The sequence below is a fragment of the Megalopta genalis genome, chromosome 4 (genome assembly GCF_051020955.1).
Source record: "Megalopta genalis isolate 19385.01 chromosome 4, iyMegGena1_principal, whole genome shotgun sequence".
NCBI lineage: Eukaryota > Metazoa > Arthropoda > Insecta > Hymenoptera > Halictidae > Megalopta > Megalopta genalis.
In genome coordinates this window covers 11,567,498-11,593,361 of record NC_135016.1, presented here as the reverse complement: position 1 = coordinate 11,593,361, position 25,864 = coordinate 11,567,498, and the positions used below count along the sequence as shown (strand labels likewise).

Here is a 25,864-nt window from a genome sequence, read left to right as displayed (position 1 = left end):
TTTTCCCCGCAAATAATCACCTCATCATTTAGATTTGTTATATTATGAGAGTTCGCAGCTCTTCGTAAAATCGTCATTTCCGGGATTTTCTCCCATTACTGTGGTATCTGAATGCGAACTGCCATTTAGTACGAGATGAACAAACGTCGCTTTAAATTGTTGTTCATCAATGCTACGTTAAGAGCTACGCTGTTTCATTCATACCGCTTCCCTCTGCAGAAAAATTCAGCCGCGTGTATCATAGCCACGAAGTTTCATGAACTTCGTGCAGTTGAATCGATGCGACGATCGCTCAGCGGCAGATTTTCCACGCTGGCGGTTCGTAAGCTACAGCTAGGGTACTAATTAAGCGGATCTTCATGCGAGTTGAAGTTTTCAATGGACAGGTATGCACGGTATAATGTAATTTTCTGAATGCAGTCTCGCATAAAATGACGGTAATTCTGTTCCGCGAAATTGGCGGGCTACTGCACAGGATCGTCGAAGACCGGCGGAATTAATTGTCCCGAATGCGATAATTAGCAGCAACGAGCGAAAGTATTAATTTCCGAATAAATGATCCTCCGCTAACTGTTAATACGAGCCGCCCTCTCCCGGTATTGAAGGCAGGAGAGAGTAATTAAAACGAACAGCGCGCGGCTCGTTCTTGGCACGGCCGGTTTACCTTTTGTTTCCCGCGCGCCGCGTTTTTCAACGGCAGAACACAAAAGTGTCAACGTGAGAAATTAAGTAATATTTCCGTGGCTGCGGCTGGCGTCAATGTCTCCGACCACCTGGTGTAATTCGAACAGAGAATTCTCGAAGAGTTTCGCTGGATAAACCACCGAGATCCATACGACACATAGGGCAGAAGTGAAAAATTCATAGTGTCAGATCTAAAAAGTCTCCGCGAAATATTAATGACGAAATGTGGTTTATAAAAACTAGTCACGGTTCTTTCAGCGAGTATAGGAATTCGTTGTTGATATTACAATTCGGAGTTCAATGCAACAAATCAATGTATTTCTTCGATCATGTGCCACATATTTATAATTTTTCATATTAAATGTTTATCAACTTATATAATTAACAACAAATACTACTTCATCAACTTATAGAATTAACAACAAACATTCAAATGTACCTTCTTGATTTTTAATGCACTATTTCTGGACACATTGAACTTCACTTTTTAAGATCGGGTATTACTGTCGGTATTTAATATAATTTCATTTCATTTAATGAAGAATTAAGATTATTCGAAGTATATTTTAATAAAACTGTATTTTCTTCACGAATTAATAAATCTGCATATGTTCTTTAAAAAAGTATTTGGGATCCTATATCGGAATACAACACTGGAAGAAAAAGTTGCATTTATTTCGCTGCCGTTGCATCCGAGGAGATGCACTCCGTTGAAATTCTACTGTCTCGACGATCGGAATCAGAAATTTCTGTATTAATTAAATGATGCTTCTTCGAAGCAATTTCCAAAACATCCACACAAGAGCCAACAAGGAGTTTCTGGCGAAATTTCTCGAGTTCTCTTCCGAGCGCTAAGTAGTTCCCTCAGACTACGAAGTAGATCTGTTTAAAAATTCGTTATAACACGTCAAACACAGACCTCGTGCTTACAGTATCTAAATATGTAACAGACGTCGCAGAAATTTCGTACTCGACTTTACCATCCAACGGAAAATTAGTATACGGAACACTTTCCTGGAGTCACGAAAGACCCCAAGAAAATGCTTCATGTGCTTATCAATTCTATTCGACGTTGCGAATCTTTTCGTAAGGATACTCTTTCGAATGAAAACAATTAATAAACTTTTTGTGAACTACGTTCTGAATTACTCTCTTTTCTTTTTAGTTACTTGAAATGTCTGAAGATTGCTCGAGTAACAGCCAGGCTAAAAAGAAAGCTTTTTTTACGGTCGTTAAGCTAGAATGCATACCGTTCTACTTTTTATATAAAAGTAAACTAAATTTAAGGAGAAAAACGAGAACGTTTGGGTCACAGCGGTATTTTGATGAAAGCGGTACGTTAATGATCCATCGGGACAAAATACACACAGGCACACGGTAAAGACGCATAAATATAGAAACGGGGTTACATGTCAGAGTGCTTTTTACGTTTTCCGAGGAATGTCCCACAATGCTTGCACAAAAAACTTAGGTCACACTGAATCGATCGGAACCAAATTCGTGGATGCTTTTAATAGAACCTGACGCATAAAAATGTTAATAAAACCAAAAGACTTACGAAATGTTTACGAGAGAAATGTTTGGTCTAATTCCTTCGCTTTCCGGGATCAATTAAAACCGAAAAAACGACTTCCGTTTTGAACTTGGATAACGCAGTTGCAAAAAATCGTGCAGCAACCACAAAATACTCATTTTATAGACGTCGGTACCTACTTTCGTCCGATCTAAACGTAACTTGCGTGAAAAATTTTGTTTAAGCTACGTAAGATTACATAATTACAATACGAACAAACTTCTTAAAAATATGCGAACTGCTGTTTATGCTGCTACAACTTTCTCATAAAACAATGCAGCAAAAACATAGTCGAACCATTTAAAAGTACAGATCCTAGACTTTCGGATGATTGTTCGATGATATCGATACGATCGTTTGTACCGAAGTTACGAGCCCGCGAATTTGCCCCATTTCCGAATCAATCGACGCGATTTTAAATTCGATCTTCTCCTTCTTAAATTACAACGTGAACAACGTTGCTACATCGCGTTGCAATCCATCAGCTTCGGCAACGGTATCCGCCGCAAAGCTAATACACTTTGTGACGACTCATCGCTCAAACCAGCATTCCCGTCCACGCTACCAGCATGCTTTCCAAAAGTGGTACACGCTTCAATAACCCGTCAATCATAATTCTGAGCGATCCGCAATCCCGGTGAAGCAAGACGAACACGAACGGGTGCACCTACCTTTGATGAAGTCCACAGCCATTTCTAACCCGTAGGTGTCCTTGTCGCAGTCGTCGAGAATGTGTGCACCGATTTTCACGCCAGGCACAAAGTCTTGGTCGTTCAACCAGTCCAGGGTGTACAGCATAGCTTCCAAAGCTTGCACTCCACCTTGCGGCATCACAGGGCCACAGGTGATGGAGTCTTCTCTCTCGTGCACCATCATCAGACCGCCCAACACGAGATCGCCCTCCACAACCGCGCTGTGTTTCACCGGCCAATTTCGGCGTTCCAAGTCGTGTGACGAAGCGTTATCGGATCCTGCTAGCTCGTCGTACAGGCTCAAACGAACGTCGTCCTCGGTCTCTAAGCTGGCAACCGTGGAGTCAAGCTCCGACGAGCGATCCAGCTCCTCGTTGCTCAAAGACGCCGGCGAGATTTCTGGATTCTGGCTGCTGTCTGTCCAGAACACTGGGCTAGATTGCTCGCTCCACGAAGTCACGGGTTCATAGCTCTCGCTCGGAACGACCGATCGATCTCCTGTAGAGCCCGACGTAGTTGGCCTTGCGATATCAACGGGGCTGATCTTGGAGGATGCAACAGCTGATAAGATGTCAGTGCTATTCGGTAAAGCTGTCGAACTCGGATCGAAATTTTTTGAAGGCTTCGATCTCTTCTCCTTTCGGAGCCTTTGCATTTCGGGAACGTCAGCGACCGGTTCGTCAACCGGCATGGATCCACTGTTTCGATACAAAGATCCAAATCCTTCGGACGCAATTAGCGAGACTACCCGTCGTTCATTAAATTCGTCGTTAAAACCTGGCCGATAATCCGGCTTTAACGAGGTCGATTCGACTCCCTTTGCTCCCTTTGCCACGGATTTTAAAGGCTCGAGGGAGTTTTCGAGATCCTGGCCGTCTGCCGATGTCACTGGGTCTTCGATCCACGAAGTCACTGGTTCGTAGATTTCGCTGGTAATGGCTGATTGATCTTCTGTAGTCCCCGACGAAGTTGGTCTCGAGATGTCGTCGGAACTGATCTTGGAGGATGCATCAGCTGATAAGGAGTCAAGGCTATTCGGTAAAGTTGTTGAACTCGGTTCGAAATTTTTTGAAGATCTCGATCTCTTTTCCTTTCGAAGTCCTTTCGTTCTGAGAAAATCAGCGTCCGGTTCGTCATCGGGCATCGATTCTCTGTTTTGCTTCAAAGACCCAGGCCCTTCGGAAACAATTACCAAGCCGTCAATCCGCTGCTCATTAACTTCCTCGTCGAAACCCTGCCGATAATTCGGCCCTAACGAGATCGATTTTGCTTCTTTTGCTTCTTTTGCTACGATTTTCGAGGAGCCGAACGTCGCTCTCGAGACGGTCTCGTTAACCTCGGGATTAATTATGGCCTCCGTAGGCTGGTACTCCGGATTTTCGGAGTTGTTCGAATTCCTCGGATATCCTTTCGCTGGCTTTCGCCGTGCCAATCGATCGCCGGCTGTTTCGTCGTTCGTCCCGGGGATCCGGCTCTCTCTTTCCACGTCGGCAGTGTTCATATCGCTCTTCGGGTACGCGGAATTTCGCCCGATCGCCTGCCTGCCACGCTCGGAATCCGTGGGAGCGTTCCCAGACTCCTTTGTTGCGCCCTTCGACGTCGATCTTTTCATCGATGATGCCACCGCCGGCTCCTTTTTAGCCTTCTTATCGGCGTGCTTCCGTTCCTCTCGAGCTTCTTTATCTGCTGCGTCGTTAGTTTTATTAGTTGTATCGTTGGTCAAGGGACAGGAGACGTTTATCGTTCGCGGCGCTCGATCATCCTTTGAATCGACGGTTGCGGAGATCGATCCTGTGTTAGCCGAGACTGTGCGGTGCGCCAAAGTTTCGTTTACGGTCTCGTTCTGCTGGTATTTAGGCGATTGTGATGGTCTAGTTGATTCGACGACTGTTTCTTTAGTGGGAGTTGGTAAATTTGCTGGACTGCTGTTTGATGTACTTTGGTTTGGCTTCGTGATGACGGTTTCGTCCGCGTATGTGCGATTGATCCGGCGGGTTGATTGCTCGGCGTTAGTGCTGTTTCGTTTGTTGTCATTCGTCGAGCCTACTGGTCCATTGTTCAAAACAGTCCGGGTATTCTTGTCGATGTTATTCCGCATATTCGATTGTATGTTGTTTGCACGGTCACGCTCGAGATGTAATTTTTCAGCTAAGACGCCTGTTTCTTTGTTATGATTTAATGAGTAAATAGGTTCACCATTCGATGCACTTTGATTCTCCTTGTCGCTATTATTTTGATTGCTCGAGTCACCATCATCCTTGCGATTCATTTCATTATTTAATACTTGATTGTGGTTCGTTGAATGTAGAGATTCTTTATTCGATACGACCTGGTTCGTCTTCTGAATGTCACCTGTCCGACCAAAATGTTCGCTATCCTCGTGATCATTCCCATCACGTAATTCTTCGACTTGAACACCGTTCTCTTCGTTATCACCTGTTAAACGAACGAGTCCTTCATTCAACATACTTTGATTATTCCTGGGAACGTTCCCTTGTCCACCAACATTGTTTTCACTTCGTCCACTGAACTCACCATTGTCCCCACGATTCCTGCTATAATCGAACTTCCGTGCTACGTCACCAACTTCCCTGTCACCCATTGAAAAACCTGGTCCACCGTTTGACACACTGTAACGATCCCTCGCACCGTCACTTCTCCCACTCAATTGCCCATCATCCACACGATCACGCCCATAATCCTCACTAAATCGTCCCTCACTGAATCGTCCTTCACTAAATCGTTCCTCGGCACTCTTCCCATAGCCATGATCCTCCCTATTCATATCATAACTCCCAGAATCGGTGGCCCTAGCCATCTGGACATTACCCTTATCTCCCCGACCCCGTTCGTTAAACTTTAAATCGTCTGACCCATCAGCAGGCATATAATCATTTCTCTGATTCTCACCGGAACACTCTTCGTCCCGCCTCGCCCCGTCTCGTCGATCTTCCCGACTCTCATTGGCAGTATAATTGGATCTATCTGTTCCCGGCTCTCGACTATCCTTATCACGGTCGTTCGATCCACTCAACTTCACATTTTTCTCCGCGCAATCTATCCCGTCAAAGTCCCCATTACCAGCAGCCACGGCCGCAACCCTCAAATCCTCGTTAGCAGCTCGCCGCGTATCTGTTCGATCCTCTGATTCAGCAGCTGGCGCGATTAACGCCGCATTCTCGAGCTGTGTGTCCTTTAAACTCGCCGTCGAGTTGCTCGGAGTTCTCGCTGTCGTCGTAGGCGGGGCAAGAAACTCATTAGCAACACCTAAACCGTGGAATCCTTTGCCAGACGGATCGGCCGCGTCGAATTCCTCGTTTCTCCAGCTGTTCGAAGGACGATCGGAAGCGAAACGGAAGTCGGGGCTCGTTCCAGGATCAGCCGGGATGGGTGCCGTCGTACAAGGCTCGCCATTGTCATCGCGAACCCCGTTGTTTACCGTCGATCTTTGTTCCGGCGAGACACTGGACACCGTCGCTCGTCCCGTCACCGGCGCCGCAGATTTACAAGACTCGAAAACATCCTCTTCGTCTTCTCGTCTCACGGGACTGCGGTTCGCGGATCCTTGCTCAAACGGCGACCGAGATTCCGCAGGATTTATTCCGGTTTCGTCGGGATCCACGGTCGAGCCACTTTGTAGAGAGGTTTCCGCATTCCTGCGATCGCGACGCTTTCCTGTCAGCAGGCTGTAGAGTGATCTGTCGTCTCTGGTTCTTGGTCTCCAAAGATATAATGGTCGAAGCTGGTTCGCGATTTTTCGATCGACTGGAGGATTTGCGAGAGGATCAAACTGTGGATGATCAACTTCGTACTTTCGTCCAAGGTGTTCAGGTGCTTCAACGTGTTCTGTCGAGGACGTCGCGAAATGTGAGAGTAATTTCTCTTCTAAGTTCTGCTCTTCGGAGTTTTCTCTGGATCCTCTAACATTTAAGAAGCGCTGTTGATAATCGATGTCTACCTTGTTGTCGGACATTTTTGCTTCTTTCTCTTCTTCTGTAGATCTCGAATGTGCCAAGACCTGCGGCTGCTCCTTCAGGTTCCGATCTTCTGCCTCAGCAGTGATCAAAAGCTCCGAAAACTGCGGTTCATTCTTCGCGACATTATTTTTGGACTCCTGAAATGTTGTAACCTCTGCTTTAGCAGGTCCTCGCAAATCTATGTCCCGATGCTGATCAACTATCTTCTTCGTTTGTGTAAACGTGGCTTTACTTTTCCTGGAATCCGAAAAATCTGAACCCTGTCCATCATCTTTTAGCTTTTTCCTAGACTTCGAAAATACTCGAGCTTCTTTCTTCTTCGATCGAAAAATGCCCGACACTTGTTGATGAATATTTAGCCTCTTCGCAGACTTTGCAGACACTTCAGTTTCTTTATTCAATTGTCTGAAGAACTCTGAACCACGGTGATCAGCATCTAGCTTCTTCTTAGACTTCGAAAAGACATCAGTTTCGTCTTCACCCGATTTTAAAGAAGCTGAACCATGATCATCGATATACAATTTCTTTCTAGCCATTGAAAACACATTAGCTTCTTTTGCCTTCGATCTCAATGAGTCTGGACCATGATGATCAACATCTAGCTTCTTTCTAGACTTCGCAAACATGTCAGTTTCTTCCGTCTTCAATTCCATGGAACCAAGTTCCTCAAGATCAACCTTCTTTCTAGACTCTGCATACACCAGATCACCATCTCTTCTCAAACTGTCCCCCCTATGCTGTTCATCCAGCTTCTTCCTAATCCTCTCAACACCTCCACGAAGTGATCCCCCAATCTTGCCTCGAGCAGTCTGAATCACTCCACTACCTATCGACACATGTCTCCCAAAACGATCCGCATTGCCTATTGCATATCTACTACCAGAGTCTTCCCTAGATCGTGCTGTGACCCCAGGACCTTCGAATCCAATATCGACTCCATTGAAAGTATTTCCAGTAACCCGATCGGGGGATTCACGATCTTCTGGCGAATTTTCGAAACCGGTTCTCGTTTCGCCATCACCTCGGGACCTCGTCACGGTGTCATCATCGCGGGAACTGCTTTCTACGTGACTGTAATACCCACGACCCCGATGCGACTGGGTCGTGCGACCACGGAATGCTTGTCGATCCCTCCCTCCGATGTGGATCCCTCTTCTTCCTTTGGGAATCGCCGACGTTTCCCTTACGGTCTCACGATCTTTGTGTATCACGTCGTCGATCGTCCCAGGCGATACGTTCACCTTTCCGCGATAGATCCAGGATAAACGTCGCTCTCCCGAAACTTGTGACCTGCTGACCGGTTCCTGGGTCTTATCGATGCCAGCTAGCGATCCGTTCGCCGTCTGCGATCGATCCTGTAACGCCACGGAGTCGATCGATCCCGTAGAATGCTCTTTGGAGCTGGTGTCGACAGGCTTTCTAGCATCCCTGTATGACTCTGCATTTTCTCGATTCTCGTTGACACGATCGACCAGATTCGCATGTCCAGTGCTCTGCCAGGTTATATCGGGACTACTGCTGGTTATCCAGCCTGTCTGACGATCGTTTTTACTCAGAGAATTGGGCTCGTTGCTTCCCGATATGTACGACACGGGTCCAGCGGTTGTTTCGTCGCGATATATTGCGTCTGTTTCGTCGACGGCACCGGTGCTATGTAACGATCCTCGATTAGCATGATACGCTGACTTGCTGCGGTCTATCTGGCTGCCATAAACGACCGGCACTCGCTCCCGAGCCGAACCGTGACGCAGAATTGGCAGCGCCGTCGAAACGGCCAGGATGGCCAGCCAACAGTTGTTCCGACGCATCACCTTTCTCCCCTGGCGGTCATGTCTCGATCCTGCAACAGAGACAATTAATAGACGATTAGAACTGGGAGGAATCGGTGATGACGGTATTATGGACTTGGCATGGTCGAAATCACGCGGACGGCTGGCAATGGAAGAGGAATTGAAACGGGAACGCTGGTTTTGGGCAAGTCTGCTAGCGGATCGGGAGATTCGGCAAACAGTGATGCGGCGGATGTTAATCTAACTTTATTTTCAGTGAATCGAATTCAGGAAATCTCCTTTGTAGCAGAAAGTTTGATTGCAAATTCGAGATTGCGATTGCTGAACGGAATTCGCTTCTCGAAGTTATTACGGCGCTGTGAAAGGCTTAGGTTGCTTGTTAATTTTCGCGATTCAACTTTAGTTTGAATTGTTTCGTCGGGTGCTGTGGATACCGTTGATCAATGACTGTGGATATTTGTGCGTGATAATAGTGAAGCAATAATAGTTAACGAATAGCTCTCATTTCGCTGCTGCCTCAAATCTCTACAGATCGACATTGTTATGTGGGTTCAAAATAATTGATGTAACTTGAAATCGGCGGAACACAACCTTTAGATAATATAAATTAATTTAAGTTTTAATAATTGCGATGCATAATTAATTACGAAGGAGAAACAACGGAAGAAGAAACGATATTGGTGGCTGAACATTAAATGAAGTACAGTTCATGAAAGATAATTAAATGCAATGAGTTATAGACGATTAAATGACACCGCATAGTCTGGACAATGTGGGTTCAAAATAATTGATGTAACTTGAAATCGGCGGAACACAACCTTTAGATAATATAAATTAATTTAAGTTTTAATAATTGCGATGCATAATTAATTACGAAGGAGAAACAACGGAAGAAGAAACGATATTGGTGGCTGAACATTAAATGAAGTACAGTTCATGAAAGATAATTAAATGCAATGAGTTATAGATGATTAAATGACACCGCATAGTCTGGACAATGTGGGTTCAAAATAATTTATGTAACTTGAAATCGGCGGAACACAACCTCTTTAGATAATATAAATTAATTTAGGTTTTAATAATTGCGATGCATAATTGATTATGAAGGAGAAACAACGGAAGAAGAAACGATATTGGAGGCTGAACATTAAATGAAGTACAGTTCATGAAAGATAATTAAATTCAATGAGTTATAAACGATTAAATGACACCGCATAGTCTGGACAAGTACATACAGGATTTTTAGAATATTGATTTAGACTTTTAATGAAATATTGATACCGGCTTTTATTAAAATTTTGATTGCAACATCTATCAAAGGACTCATATAGACTTTGATTAAAGTATTGACGTTTATTAAAATATTGATCTCGATTTCTATTAAAATATTGACACGGACTTTTTTACGAAAAGATTCATTTGGCCTTTGAACAAATCATTGATTCAGACTTTTATTGAAATATTGATATTATATATTTGCACTTTTATTAAAACGTACGTATGGATTTTGATTAAAACCTTGGCATGGACTTCTATTAAATGATTGATTTGGTTTTTACGAGTTATGAACGAGAAACAGTGTCCAATGAAAAGCGAGATTGGCTTGATCGTTGGCTTGATCATTGTTTCTCGTAAATAACTTGCAAACAAAACTGCGGATTGCATTTTCGCTAGATAATTATGGGACATCCTGTATTGAAACAACATTCAATAAGGAATGTTGTAAAAAAATTATTAAGCTAATATAAAACGAAGGTAACTTCAATGTTTTTAATATAATTGCATATTTTTTGCACTAATCGCTGCATCTGCATATTTCTTAAAAAAAATGTTAGGACAGTTATGCAGACAATTCATTAATTCAAAAGTTATGCGTTTGGTTCCGAACGCCCGTAAGGATCGTCGGACCAATTGCTGCATTAGTCCAAGATAAATCGATGATTGTTGCGAGGCTATGTTTGAAGGGTTAATTACGTTGTCCTAAGATGCATTAGGCGCAAATTCGTGGGATCCCGAAAGCGTTAATTTCCGATTGCGTGTTCTGATCCAATAAGAGAAGGAATGCTCGCGTCCGCGAACGGAGAAGCTGTTGAATCCGATATCGGGCGACGGGCGAAGAAGCTTACAGCTGCCCCGAACTCTTGGTGACTGCATTCGAACACAAATCGGCCTGCGGCTCTCCTCCGAAACTTGGATTACACTAGCTTCTCGAAGCGAGACACGCCCTAATGCGTCCCTGGGTAAACGTCAGCCTCGCGAAAGCCTTGAGAAAATTGCAAGTGGAAAGTTTCATAGATCCGCGGCGCACAGTGGCATTGCTTCCTGAAAAAGCAGCGAAAAATTCTTGCAAACGAAACTGTCGAACGAGGTTTCACAAAATTTTGTTCAAATCGATCCCTCAAGTCAATTTGTTACGTTACGTAAACAAAGTTTTCGTTGATTAAATCACTGTTGCAAAAAATGAACAGGCGTTCTGCCCAGAATGGTTCAATGAACGCCGTATTAACTACAAAGAAATTGTTATTCAATATTTTCGCATACTTAAACGATTAATCAATTTTGTGCACTTCGCATTTTCCTTCATTGTTTAAGATATCTGCCTAAGAGTGGCCATCCAACACGTCAGATACAGCGTACTTTCCAACGATATCTAAACTTGAATTGTAGCCAAGAGTAACCAAAGGTGGCGAAGATTTTTTTAAACATAGTTAGTTCAATGGTACAGCTTGCCAAAAAAATCAGTCCTAGGTCACTGGGACATCGAATCAGACTCAAGCATTTTCTGTTCCCGTTAATCCACGTTACACAATGTTTAACGACGTTTTTAAACATTATTTTTCTCCGATAAGAATTTACACTATATGTAACAAACGACATAACTATTGGATCGCGGAGTGTTCAATTAATGACGGTATTCCGTAATTGAGCCGTTGGAAGCAGAAATGGTGAAAGTCGAGAAAGTTAATTTGTGGATAATGAAGGACAAAGTCAAAAGTTCTGTAAAATGCAATAACGTACAAAATTGTTACAACTTCTTTATTTGAGCCACTTCCAAGCTTAACCTTAAAATAATAGAAAAAGGGATCGAGCATAATATTAAATTAAATATAATTCAATAATATCCAAAAATTGACTTAAGCCACTCTTGCTTTAAACAAGTAAATTGTCGCACTGAAAATGAATGAATTCTAAGGCGAGGGGAATAGGTTATTTGTCATGCGTGTATCTCTGTGAAAAGTTTGTCTCTTTATATCAGACTTTTTCGCGCATTGTGCTCTCGCTATTAGATAATACAAAACTGATTTTGTTTGCTGCCTCGGCACCGCTGCTACGATGAGTCTTTTATCGGGGCAGGGGTTGCCTGCGATTGATACGATTGAATCGTTCCGCAGAACGAAGTTCATTTCGGCCCCCGGGGCTATAAGGTGCGCGTCCGGGTTTGTTACGGGTGAAATTGATAAAATCGAAGATATTCGGGAAGAAAAAGGGGAGCGGAGGCTTCGTTGATGGTGATGTTGATCCACTAACGGGGCCACGTCCGACGAAATTGCGGCCCGTTAAACCCGTGGACCTCTGGACGTTCGTCTGTGTCCGTCTTCGCTATTGCTGCGAATTGCTTTCACTAAATTACTGAGGGCTTCCGCCTTTCAGCTTTGGATCGCACCAGTTTATTGAATACGTTAATGTATGACCGGCGACAGCAATGTATTCAGCGGTACAAGTAATTGGCGACGTTGAATCTGGTTATTTAAAACAATGCTTGCAACCACTTGTCGGTACATATTTATTTTTATATTATTATATTTTGAATTTATATTTATATTACTTTTGTCGTTACGTGTTTGCGAGAAGAAGAATTAATTTGAAATTCAGTTTTTCTTTCCATTCAAACAGGATTTTCTGCGATGATTGCAACGAAGAATAAACACAGAGCAAAATTAAATATTGAGGAAGGAGAGTGTTTGCCAAAAGATCGAAAAATGTGGGCAAACGAAAGGAATTCAGAATAATCAAATTCATTTATTAAAAGGCTCAATATTTAATTTTGCTCTGTATTTATTCTTCATTGCTATCATCGGAGAAAATCATGTTTCATACAAATATGTAGACGTGAATGGAAAGAAAAACTGAATTTTTCAAATTAATTCTTTTGCAGATAATATTCGTTTTATTACTCCCCGATCGTACTTCGTCGCATATATTTATATGATCATAAATTCGTTTGCAAAAAGCATTCGTCGTTTCTGCATTCTAACATCGTGAAACTGAAAAACGAACGACACCTTCTGCAAAAAAGATAAATTGTCATAAATGAAACTAGTCGCACACAGAATCGTCTAATTAATTGCACGTAGTATTTAATTACAAATCAGAATTTCAAAACATAATCTGTCCCATGCAAATAAGTTGCTCTCGCATTCGGTAAAAACAGGCAGCGACGGTCAGACGAAGACAAATCCGTTGAATAGCACTCGAAGTTAAACTCTCCTTACAGTATGCACACTACAAAAGGAGGCAGAACAGTATCGCGAAGTCAATTATTTTGTGATTCAGTGCTCGGATAAAAGACTCACACTGCTGGTTCAGAAAGCAATCGATAATTTAATCGTTCCGCCGTATGCTGCATAAATTCAACATCTCGAAAGCTGCGAACTCTCGATGTGGCATAAATTCCCTTTCACTTAGAATACCAGCGAGGTATAACATCAATAAAATATCGAATCCGAATAAATATTGCTTCTCACTGTACAAGGGCTTCCTTTTGGTTCATCGAATTCCGTTAACAATCTTCTTGTTATGTAAAGGAAGATGGGGATAGAAGATCGGCCACATTCTATGACATCTGCCAATAAAAGTCTAGTTTTTCCATTTACTGTATGATTCTTAATTTGTAACTTATCCTTGACGATGTAAATGAAAGTTTATCGAATTAGTTTCGTTGGGCGATCACTTCATTAAATTTATATAGAATGAAATATAACATATTTCTAATATAAATTTCAATAATAATATATTTATAAATAATATATTTCTATATTATTTCTATATATAATAATATATATATATATATATATATATATTATTATATATATATTATTATATATATATATTATATTTATATTAATTTTTTATAAAATATATATATATATATATATATATATATATATATATATTTTATAAAAAATTAATATAAATGTAATATAATATATTAATATAAATTTCATTATATATTAAACATTCAAATATTAATCTAGTTCCAAACTATACAATTTTTACGTTCCACGTACTGTTATTTTCTTTTAAACACCATTTGAAAACCTTGAATTGTATTATTTTATCTCAAATTTCGTACCTTCGTCTTTGTGCATTTCAATTAACAAAGTTTCTCAACATCTCGCAAATTCCATCAATAATTGCGACAAATAGTTCTTATGATCATTTCGTAAGCGTGTTAAAAAAGCACTTGATTCAGTATTTAAGTCAACAGAAAAACGAGATTTCTGCAGGCATAAAATTTCAAAGATACCAGAAAAATCTCGAAAAGTCTTTTCTCTTGTTTTATAACTCGAAATATTAAAAGATCGTGTTTCATTCTCACATGAATGAACGAAACGACTTTTCGAACGATCCAATATATGGATACAGAAACTATCACACTATATAGTCACCTAAAGAACAATTCCAGTGTATGTTTACGCTCTGGGAATTCGAAGTGGATTGGTTCACGGATGACTGTGTTGTTCCGGCTCGGCGAAGTTAATTCGATCAATTTAACCGATCTTCGTGTTAAAGATTGAATGGGGAACCCACTGCAGGGAGGAAGTCAATCAGCGCGGCTTATCCTGACGAACGAACGTCAGCGGTCGAACATCTTCCGCGAACGGATACATAATTTGGCAGCCGGCCAACAAATCCGAGGGCTCGCACTGTCACAGGGTCGGCCCGCTTGAATAACGAGACATTTCGTCGTTCATCTTTGCCACGGGTTGCCTAATGACAATATTCCAGGCCTAATCGAGAACCCGATGTGGACGCGGTTACATCGCGCGCCGTCAATGGACGTTTTAACAATTCCTGTTTAATGGATTAGCAATTTCGCAGCTCGCAGCTCTGCGGACGTTCGCGATGAAATATTCTCCTCGATCTTGAGCGATTAATCACGTCGTCGGCGTCCTCGTCTCCGCATACGGAATCTCCGCTGTCATTAACTGAAAATTCACTGCGGAAGAATGCCGTGAAAAACGTCGTACGTGGCTTCGTTTGATCGATATTGTCACGTTCGTGTCGTAACCGTGTAAATATGCTTCATTTATGACATAACCGTCGACATGGATAAGTCACGCATGATCGCGATGATTTATTTTTGTTTGAGCGTCGAAGCGTCGAATTTTTCGGTGTAAATAGGCTCGCGATATTCGGGGAGAAAGTTGGGGTTGTACTTGACACTATGCCGTCCGGTGGTAGCACGCTGGTGCCATGCAAAAACTATCTGTTGTACGCCGGTGGCACCACTTTGGTGCCATTTTGAAAAAACTGAAATAACATTTGAACTATATTTCTTGGGTGTTTAAAGGCAGCAAACTAACTAGGGCATTGTGCTTATTTAACTAAGAATTAAGTATGAAAATTCTTGGATAACATATCTTAATTTTAGAAATTTATATTACCGCCATCTTAGAAATTTTGTTTAAAATCTAAAATTTCCAAGCTATTATGCCGACGTCGAACAAAAGAATCGTATCTAAGATCTGCGGATGGCATAGTGTTAATATGATCTTTACAAATAATCATCTCTGATGTGTGATGTGTAAAATTTGTATGTATGCGTTCGTCTGTAACATTGAAGCACACAATTTTTACTGAAAAATTGACCAACTTTGAACCATCGTAGCTTCGTCAGAAAAAATCGTAGGAAAGCTTACCTGCGCTCAATTTAAAGCTTATATTTTCTAGTTTAGCAAGTGTAATCTTAATTTTCTTGCGATCATTTCTTCGTGATAATTATGATTCGAATAAAAACTGAAGAATTATTTGACTAAATAGATAGGATAATTTTACAATCTCTATTCGACAATTTATTCGAATTAAAATTGCAAAATTATTCGAATAAATAGATAGGATAATTTTACAATCTCTATTCGAACAATTTATTCGAATTAAAAGTGCAAAATTATTCGAATAAATAGATAGGATAATTTTACAATCTCTATTCGACAATTTATTCGAATTAAAAGTGCAAAATTATTCGAATAAATAGATAGGATAATTTTACAATCTCTATTCGAACAATTTATTCGAATTAAAGGTGAAGAATTATTCGACTAAATAGATAGGATAATTTTACAATCTCTATTCGAACAATTTATTCGAATTAAAGGTGAAGAATTATTCGACTAAATAGATAGGATAATTTTACAATCTCTATTCGAACAATTTATTCGAATTAAAATTGCAAAATTATTCGACTAAATAGATAGGATAATTTTACAATCTCTATTCGAACAATTTATTCGAATTAAAAGTGCAAAATTATTCGACTAAATAGATAGGATAATTTTACAATCTCTATTCGACAATTTATTCGAATTAAAAGTGCAAAATTATTCGAATAAATATCTGGAATAATTTTACAATCTCTATTCGAATAATTCATTCGAATAAAAACTAAATAATTATTCGAATAAATAGCTGGAATAATTTTTCAATCTCTATTCGAACAATTCATTCGAATAGAAACTAAACAATTATTCGAATAAATAGAATAATTTGTTACGAATACTTCTTATTCGAATAAAACGTTCGTCTAAAACAATTTCCTTCGAATAATTATATTAGATAAATATTTGATCGAAACAATTCGTATAATGGCGAAATCCGTCAGAAACCAGCCTCTCATTTTTAGGGCCTATCTTCGTCGCTGTCACTCGCGTCGACAAAGGCGAGTGTCGACACTCATTGTTACCAGTTTTCAGGACTTTGCGGCTCCGTTGTCTCCGGGGATCAAGGCGTGCTCTTTCACCGGGGAAATGCTATCGTAACCGAAAACCGCGAAACATGTCAAACGCTCGATGTTTCGCTATCGAGGCGGCGATCGCCACTGTTTTCGGTCGTCTTGTTAGCCTGCCGTGAGTGGTTATCGGTTAATGGACCATAGTTAGCAGGTGACATATACACACGAATTCCGCGGCGCACATGGGACAACAGATTGATAACACCGTACGTATAGTAAGTACCTCTTGCCATCTGTTTTGGGTTCTGGTCGCTGGAAATGACTTGGTCTCGGCTCCCGATTTCACCTTTAATTTCTGCTCTAATCACGATCCTAACTTCTGCTCTAATCACGATTCTAACTGCTGCTCTAATTAGGGTCGCAGCTGCAGCTCTAGTTCCGCGGTTTTGCTTGATGTCCGAATTGCTTTTTTTAGTCTTACTCTCGTTTATGGCTTTGATAACTTAATGCTGTGATTTCGGCCTGGATCGAGTCCCAGTTTATATTCGATTTCAGCGTGGTTTTTGGCTTTGCTTTCAGTTTCGGCTCTACGTTCAACGTCGAGTTTAGTTCTTGGTCTAGTCTTGGGTTTGATCTGTGGTATTAGCTCGGTTTAGCTTCAGTTTGAATTTTTGTTCGAGTTTCTGATAGAAGACGCGCGGTATAATTACGTATATTTAATTTTAGCATAATGGAAACGATAAATATTACCAGACTGCGGATTTTGTGTATTTATGGCGAAAGTGAATGGGTGTAATTTAAAGTAGTGGTGAAACTGAAATAGTTGAAGAACACCAATACATAATTTTCAACTTGTTAAACTTATTCACGAATGATGAAAATACCTGAGTGACTTCATGCGACAGACGCAGTACATGTTTATTTTGCATAAAAAACCTAAATAAAACTGTATTTGTAATTTCCGTTTACGTTTCAAATTTGATATCAAAATAAACCGGTATCCGTAAACCTCGGTTTAATTTCAATTTTGACTTGCAAGTAAAATCGAACCTGGAAGATTGCTTTTAATTTCAGTTTTAATTTCGAAGTGACATAGTATCAATATTATCGGCTTTAGTTTCGCATCTGCAATTTTAATTTTATTCGCGGTCCGAGTGCTCATGAATTTCAGTTACCAGATATAATATTACCTGTAAGTCCAACCGGAATCGTAGTTTCTGAATAATTTTAGTTGCAGAGCTAATTGCGGTCCCGTTTTTAGGTCACCGGCTATAAACCAATCCGTGTCTGTGGTTGTTCAGTTTAATAGACAGTCGTAGCGAACGTCCATTAAGAGTCAGACGAAGTAATCCGATGCTTTTATCGACTCGGGACGCGAATCCGATCGGGGAAAATATCGTGGTGGATGATGCACGTGAAATTGGCTCGTTGCGGTTTAATGAAATCATGCTTCATAACCGTAATGAATCACAGTGTTGTGGAAGCAGCGATTGGTAATAAATAGTCGAACGAGAGATGACGCCGTATCAAAGATCACTAACGATGACAGAGAGATAATATTTGAAAAAGTAGTTACGCGATATCAATTGAACAACAAATTATTATTCAACTTCACGAGATAATTTTTACAAAACGAAAGCTCCCTTTTCTTAGGACAATAATAACAACGTGAAGACTATCCCTGATTTTAGAAATTAATTCTTTCAGAATCTCATCGTGATTCGTACATCTGAAAATACTAGAAATGATTCGATCCTCAAGATTCCAATGGAAATTAATTATTAAGTATTGCAGTGGGAGATTTCACCTGACTTTTACGTTTAATTGCAAAAATGATCGAGACCATAAACCTTGCAAACTAGTCGGTATAACATCTGGAAAAGATTGAAGGCATTTGGTTCCATTTTTGAAAACTTATTCCGATTTAAAAGGTGTCAATATGCATTCTAAAAATACGGTAATATCTCAAACACAATAATTTTATCCGAGCCTGTAACAGGTAATTTTTACATGCTTCAATAGCTGTGCTTGACTGCGGTAACAGATTTAAACGAAAGTTTCAGCACGAACACAAATTACCGAGATCTACAAACTGTGTTCTTTAAATTTTCATTACAGGCTCAGATAAAAAAAGTTGAAAAACATGAGTTTTTATCTTTTTCTGTCATTCTAAATAATTTTTAAAAAGTATTACAATCGTTTAGTAGACTAGTCCCTCTATCGTGTAAAAAATATTCCAGACATTTGATATAGTTTAAAAAAAGTTTTGGCATTTTTCATGTGTCCTTAAGTATAGGGCCGCCACTTATATTATACTGTCGCTAAAAAAGGTGTGCATGAAAACTGAAGGAAACCGATGAAAAACGCTTAACAAAATCTCTACGTATCCTGTCCGTTCCGGGCGAAACAAATTGGATACCAAATGCGGGACGGTTCTATGCATTCTAATGCACGAACGTTGCTCCCTGCAGCAGCATTTAACCTCGGAGAGGCCTGTAGATATTACTCGCACAGTTTCACGACGTCCTCTCTAGCAAACTCTCTTGAATGGCAGACCTTTATTCAGCCGCGATCGCCTGTTGAAAGAAGCCACTGAGAGAGCTCGCCCAATTTCCATGGAAATATGGGACGCAATATTTCCCGCGTAATTCCGACAGCCTGCAATCCCGAATGCGTTACGTTCAGATAGCGGTCGCGGGCCAAAAGAGTCTGTGAAATGCAGTTCCGTCGCGGCATACTGTGCTCCCGAAGCCGCGAAGATGAAACAAAGCGGATCCTTAATGACACGCGAGCTTGAAACCGATGGCAGTCGTCGGGACGCGATATCACCGGAAATAATTAAGCCGAACCCCGTTCTGAACACGGTTTTCGACGGAAATTGCGAACTGGGCGCAGAAATTGACGCGACTGCGACCGCGAGACAATAAATAAATCGGCTTCGGTATCTTGATGTTGATTTTTCGTCGCTTTAGAACCTCATTTGGGGATCTTGATTTTCTGCGATGTTTACAGTCTCCCTCGAAAAAATTCCAATGTCTTTTAAAACGGAACAATTTATTGCATATAACTTTTACTTACTATTAAAATAAGATGTATATTATTATAAAATTTATTATATAGATGCATATAATTGAACAAAATGTTAGACGGACTAGTTTACTAGAATATGGCTAAACAAATTTTTAATGAGAGTGACAGAACAAATAGAAGAATCGCATTTTTGAATGATAAAATGTTTCTCGATGTTTAAAATATTTATCGTCGAATTATGTAGACACTGTATAGTACACTAATGATTAAACTGCAAAATTAAAAAATAAATCATAGGTGCATGAATTCTACACTTTAATACTACCGTACATTTCAAATGAATAGCTTGAATGAACATCGACAGATTTCAACAATTTGCTGCAATTTTTTAAACTTACGAATGTCGAACGATTTGTTCAACGATTTGTTTCACCTTAAATAACAGTGTAGAAAGGTCGACCTAGAAAATCAGAGAACTTTCACGCCAATCTGAAAGTTTCTCATAAGCCCACTTCCACGAGGTACAACACATCCTTATCGTGTCTAAAAAAGAAAACGATATACAGAGGGTGTCCGATAAATCTGCAACGGAATAAAGTTCCGTAAAGCTAGCCGTGCACGAAGCGTAATAATTAACGTTTCTCGTCGAGTGTTTAATAGCAATTTTTCGACGGCTGGCTCGCCGCCGAGGGAAAAAGCGGGAAAAGCCGACGAGAAGCCTTGAAACAATTGCGCTGAGCTCGCCGAATTACAGACCGCCGTGATTCCCGGCGCGCCTATTCTATCGCGGCGGAACAATGAAGGCGTTTTTCACGTTGCATTCCGATTCCGGCAGTGAAATATTGTTGCGATTTTCCGTCATTGAGGATAGCCGACGTCGGGGTCAGTTTTTCCTAGTGTTATGGATTTCGAAGAGCCGCGCGGCACTGCGCGTTGCGGCGTAGCCAGCCTTATTCACGAGCGATTTCGCAGCGGTGCCATGGCTTTCATTCGGCGGATAGGCAGCCAGAATGGACCTTTAATCTCTGCCGAACAAACGGCCACCACCCTTCCACGCCGAAAAACAATGTATCGTTACGACTATTCGCGATCAACCGCGCTCTTCGGCTCTCGTTCGCGATTCGCTGGGAAATAAAAACAAAAAAAGAAAAAAGAAAACCAGGTCGAGGTGCTTGTGTGTCCCGAAGATTCCGCAGCAATTTTTCCGCCTCGTTCCCGCTTGCATCGCGCTTTTCGACGTCCGGAAGATGATCGATGAGCCTTGATACGATATCGCCGGACATATTTTTATTGGATGCTCGTAGCTGCGTGATACGAGATTGATAGCAGGATCATCGAACGCAGCGAACTTTCGCCGTGAAAAATTCGTAACATCGGTTCCATGAAATTTTCGCGAAACACCTATCAGCTTTTGGAACAACGTGTCGCGGTATCGTGCGCGGAAAACGAAACTTCTTTACCGTGGAATTTTAAAGGAAGTTCTGAACGTGTCGGGTCGTCGATGTGGATTTGATGAAAAATTGCTTCGTCGTTGGTTGCGATGTTCTGCGCGATTAGCGTGTCTGACCTATGCACGCTGTTTCTACTTGCTCGGTAGTCTCAAAACGTTGAGATATATTTTATCCAAATAGCGAGGAATGACATTTTTAAAATTACATCGAGGTTAAGGTAAGAAACAATTATTTGTTTTCATTGTATGCTGTTTATAGTTTTTCATATATTTTCAGTCAGTTTATATATATATATATATTTATATTTAGTTTATTATTATTATATTATTATATATATATATATATATATATATATATATATATATATATATATATTTAGATTTAGATTTAGATTTATATATAACTAATATTTTAGAAAGAAAGTGCTTCAGAATGTCTCTCGAATTAAAGATATCATCTGACGAAGTGGAAGCACACAATGGTCAGACGTGTCTTACATTTAATTCTTGTTTTGTTTTATTTTTTAAACAACGTAGTAATATCAGAGAATAGTATGCACATTAAAGATATAATTGCAAAATGAAAAACAATCTTTCTACCATACGTGTCCGTTTGGAAAACATGCTCACTGCTGTCGGTAAACTTCGAATTAAGTAGAAACAGTCTAGAATGGTCAGACATACATCTCAGTAATTTTCAGAACACGTAGAAATAATGTTCATTGGTCAAGCGCACTTTTCTCGTCTGCAATAATCATGAAAATTATTTTTAGGACAACCTAATATTATCAGTAAATTCTACCTACATCGAAGATATAATTATGAATTTTAAAGCAGGCTTCTCGCTGTCAGTATCTTCCCAGAGTGTACAATGGTCAGACACGCATCTCTTCATAAAACTGAACGTAATTTTCAATTGCAGAGCCTCATGCTTTCCGCGTCCATTAATCTTTGGAGTAAATAGAAATGGTGAACAATGGTCAGACATGTTTCTATCGCGTAACAATGGGTTAACATCGCTTATGTATGGGATCGCAGATTTCCTGAAGGATACGCGGAGGCCTCGGGATCGCAGGTGAAATCCCGGTAAACTGGCGAGAAACATTATAATTTATTCGGTGTTTCCGGTGTCGCGCGAGCCCCAGCTTCATCATCGCCGGCGTTAAGATTTCGTCCCTCCGTGCCTCGCGTTGATTAAAAATCTCCGGCGTATTCGAGAGAATTTCAAGTCGGAAGCACTCTGTATTCGAGGAGGATAGTATTCACGCGCTCCTCGTCGTCTCCTCGGTGTCCTCATGCATACCTACACGTCCGCCGGAGAGAATTGGAGAAGTCCTCCTGCCATTTTTTATTTCGCCTTGGAGCTTCTGCCGCGTAGAATGCGAAAGACGCTGAATTTGCAACCGTGAGAAACGGGTTTCTGAACAACGTCGGATTTCAAGCTTTCCCCTTTCTTTCTTGCTTTCTCCTCTTTTCTATCTTCTTCGTTCTCTCTTCAGCAACCGGTTACATCGGAGCTATAATTTTCCAGCGAAAATTATTCCGCTGCAACAGCGGAACAAAGGGAACTGTAATGAGAAAAATAAAGCCATTGCCCCTCACCCCCTACCCACTCCCTTCTGAAAGGCAAAGCCGCAATTCTACGACCATATCATGCTACTCTGTTTGAGAAGATATCCCGAAGTTTAATGAAATTAGCTCTTCGCTAAAGGGTTGATGTATTTAATTCAACTCCGTGGTATAATTAACCAATAAAGGAATGGAACTGTGATTATTCCATACCGAATGCTGCCTGCTTTTAATTAAGTATGGTATGCGTGCTATGCCTGCTTTTGCTTCGAGGGCACAGGTAGCAGATGCTTTGTTGCATATTCATTCATTCATATGTTCCTGGTTAAATTAGTTCTGCTTGTTTCTGAATTAATAAATGAATTATTAGCGATTCTATAGAATACTGTAGAAGCTTTCGTAGTGCGATTTAATTAATATTTAATTAATAATATCAATTGAAAAGAAATATTGAAAGGTATGATGAGTATTTAGGATTTTGATACGATATATTATCGATCGAGTGTCTGCAGCACTGTGTGTGTGTACTGGGGGAAAAAACGTAAAACGTTTCTTAAGTGAGGAAAATAATAATGATTCTGTTATAGTAATGGAACAGCACTTAATTGCAATTAAAGGAAAACGTTTTAATTATAACTAGATTGCGGCGCTTCGCACGTTTATAGAATGCTCCTGAATAAAGTCTAAGCGAAACGAAATTTAACTTTATTTCACAATGTGATTAATATTCCACAATATTTATTCAATTATAGATCGCGTCAAACTTTTATATTTTCAATATCCAGGTTGTCAGATAACATTTTACGTATTCATTGTAATAGGTGAAATTTCATGTAAACAAATATCAATCTATTCAAATAAATAACACGAATGTTAAATTTCATCGATCGAATCTGATGTATTCATCATATGTTCGACAAAACATATTGTCTTCAATGCAATTCGTTACAATAACGCTCGTTAAAAATCAGAGAACAAACGACTCATCGTTACTTTTATAAACTTCGTAAATTCGGTCGAAATTTTGAATCTTACACAAAAATCCACAGATACAATTGTCACGTGAAAAACAAATGTTATTTTTACAGATCGAGTCCAACAAAGATCGCGTCTCCCACAAAAATCGCTAATTTATCGATCCGTGTGCGATCGTATATCGCTGGTTCGTTACGCCGAAATAACGACACCATTATCCGTCGTCGGTGTGAAAATCCTGAAACACTATCCGACCACAAATATCGCCGAAAATCCTCCAAAAATCGCTGACAGGTGAACGAACCGAGAAGATCGCTAAACGCCGGAATTTAAAATGATGCCAACAATTACCATGTAAAAGGGGGATCCACGGGCGGCCTTTTAAAAAGCAGGCGTTGTCATTTGGAATGCGAGCAACGCGGTCGGGCTTTCCACGACCGGTTAGCTCTACGGTAGAAGATAATCCACTTCACCCTTACATTTTTCAGCGGATTCTCTCTCCGCTCTCGATTCAGTCCGGGTTCGGGCTGACCTCGTAGCGGCGCGACGAAAACATCGTGGAAGTTTAACACAACGAGATTGTCCTTTGTCTTTTTGCAGAAGCTATGCCCTCTCGTCGTCGGCCGGATGGCAATGTTAATGGAACCGACGTCGTACTTGTACACATCGCTGTCCGTTTTTACGCACGTCTTCCAGCCGAAACGCGACAGCGCTGGATTAAGTCCGACGAAAAAGACCGGCTGGCCGACGGAGAAAAGCGATTGCCACGATTTTTCGTGTTAGAAGAAAATTACCCCTCGAGGAGCCGGCCGCTCCTTAGGGGTCTGGCTTTGACGAACGATCGGTGCGTGCACTGACCATTAAGCTTTCTCCCTCCGCTGTCCGAAACTGTAATTTGAATCCTTTTCTTATGGTCCCGGAGAAGTGTGCGGCGGGAAGACAAATGCAAACAGGTTTTTTCGACGATCCTCCTGTATCACGGTTTTTTCGACAACCCTGTTTCTTCTGAATTATTTGTCGGCTTTGCCGAGCGTCGAGGAACGATAATGGCTTTTCGAAAGCACGCGGTTACGAGTTCGTTTTAACAGAACGATGTATTTGTTATTGTAACCAGACTGCGGGTCTTTGTGCAAAATAGAAATTGTTTGCAACGATTGCAAGACATCGGTGATAAGCGTAAGCCTTTTTGCTTTCTTTAATCATTTTAATAAGTTGAAATTAATACGTCGACGTTTTCAGTTTGTTTTAATTTTTCCACTGTTTTAAGAAAGATTTGAAATCATTTCAATGCTGCGAGTGAAAAATTTTATATGGACGGTTTAGTAGTTAATCAGTGTAAGTCGACTTTTTTTTAAGAATTAGTTACAGCAACGTAAATACATCTTTATCGTAGGATCTCTCGGTCCATTACTACATAAATAATCAATAAATAATCAATAGATATCAGCTCTTATATTGACCACGAAATGACTGAATCAAATAAAGGAGATTATAAAAAAGATAAGCATAAAAAGAATTGAATATAAAATAATAGAATATTAATTTTTTATTTTATTCAATTCTAATACAAATTGTTCTTTGTATTATTAGTGGCATTGTTATTTTTTACAGCTAGTTCTCAAAATCCTTATTTATCTCAATTTTGAAGCTAATGTTTGGCTTCTGAGAAATTCATATAAAGATTTGTCTACTTAATGCAGCAACAATAAATAACATATAAAGTAGCATCGTTTGCACGATACCTTCGCAAGCGAAAGTTCTTTTTGATGGAACAACTTGCAAGTCGGCTTTACGACGTTCTCTTTTTGCATTGCGCGTGGCCAGAAATGTAGGTTGCGACAGGTGCAGTCAAGCTTGCGGTGTAATTGCAAGATTCTCGATTGTTCGAGCAATTCTAAGAAAATCAGTAAATATCGCCGGAGGGAAAGGGCGATTCTAAAAATGAAAAAAGAGCGTCTCGCATGGAGCAAGTCGAGCCCCGTGGAACCTACTTGTGTTTTACACGGTCAACCAAACAATAGGTTTCCTTGGTAAACCTAATTAATGTTATTATTGGACGAAATGTCTGGGGCCATGTGTGGTGGGAAGAATCGTTTCGCGACAGCCTTCTTCTACCTCCAACTGTACGTTACCTTCTCCTTCCTCCTTCCACCTCTTACTTTGTCTTGTGTCA

General features: G+C 40.5%; 1 protein-coding gene across 1 annotated transcript in view; it reads right to left on the bottom strand.

The window, feature by feature from the left end:
* Positions 1–25,864, bottom strand: part of Glurb (metabotropic glutamate receptor B) — a 471,226-nt gene that overhangs the window by 258,858 nt on the left and 186,504 nt on the right. Inside the window, exon 2 of the mRNA XM_076521310.1 lies at positions 2,929–8,766. Within this exon, the coding sequence (XP_076377425.1) occupies positions 2,929–8,734 (5,806 nt within the window). The 5' untranslated portion in view covers positions 8,735–8,766. The remainder of the gene's footprint in view (positions 1–2,928; positions 8,767–25,864) is intronic.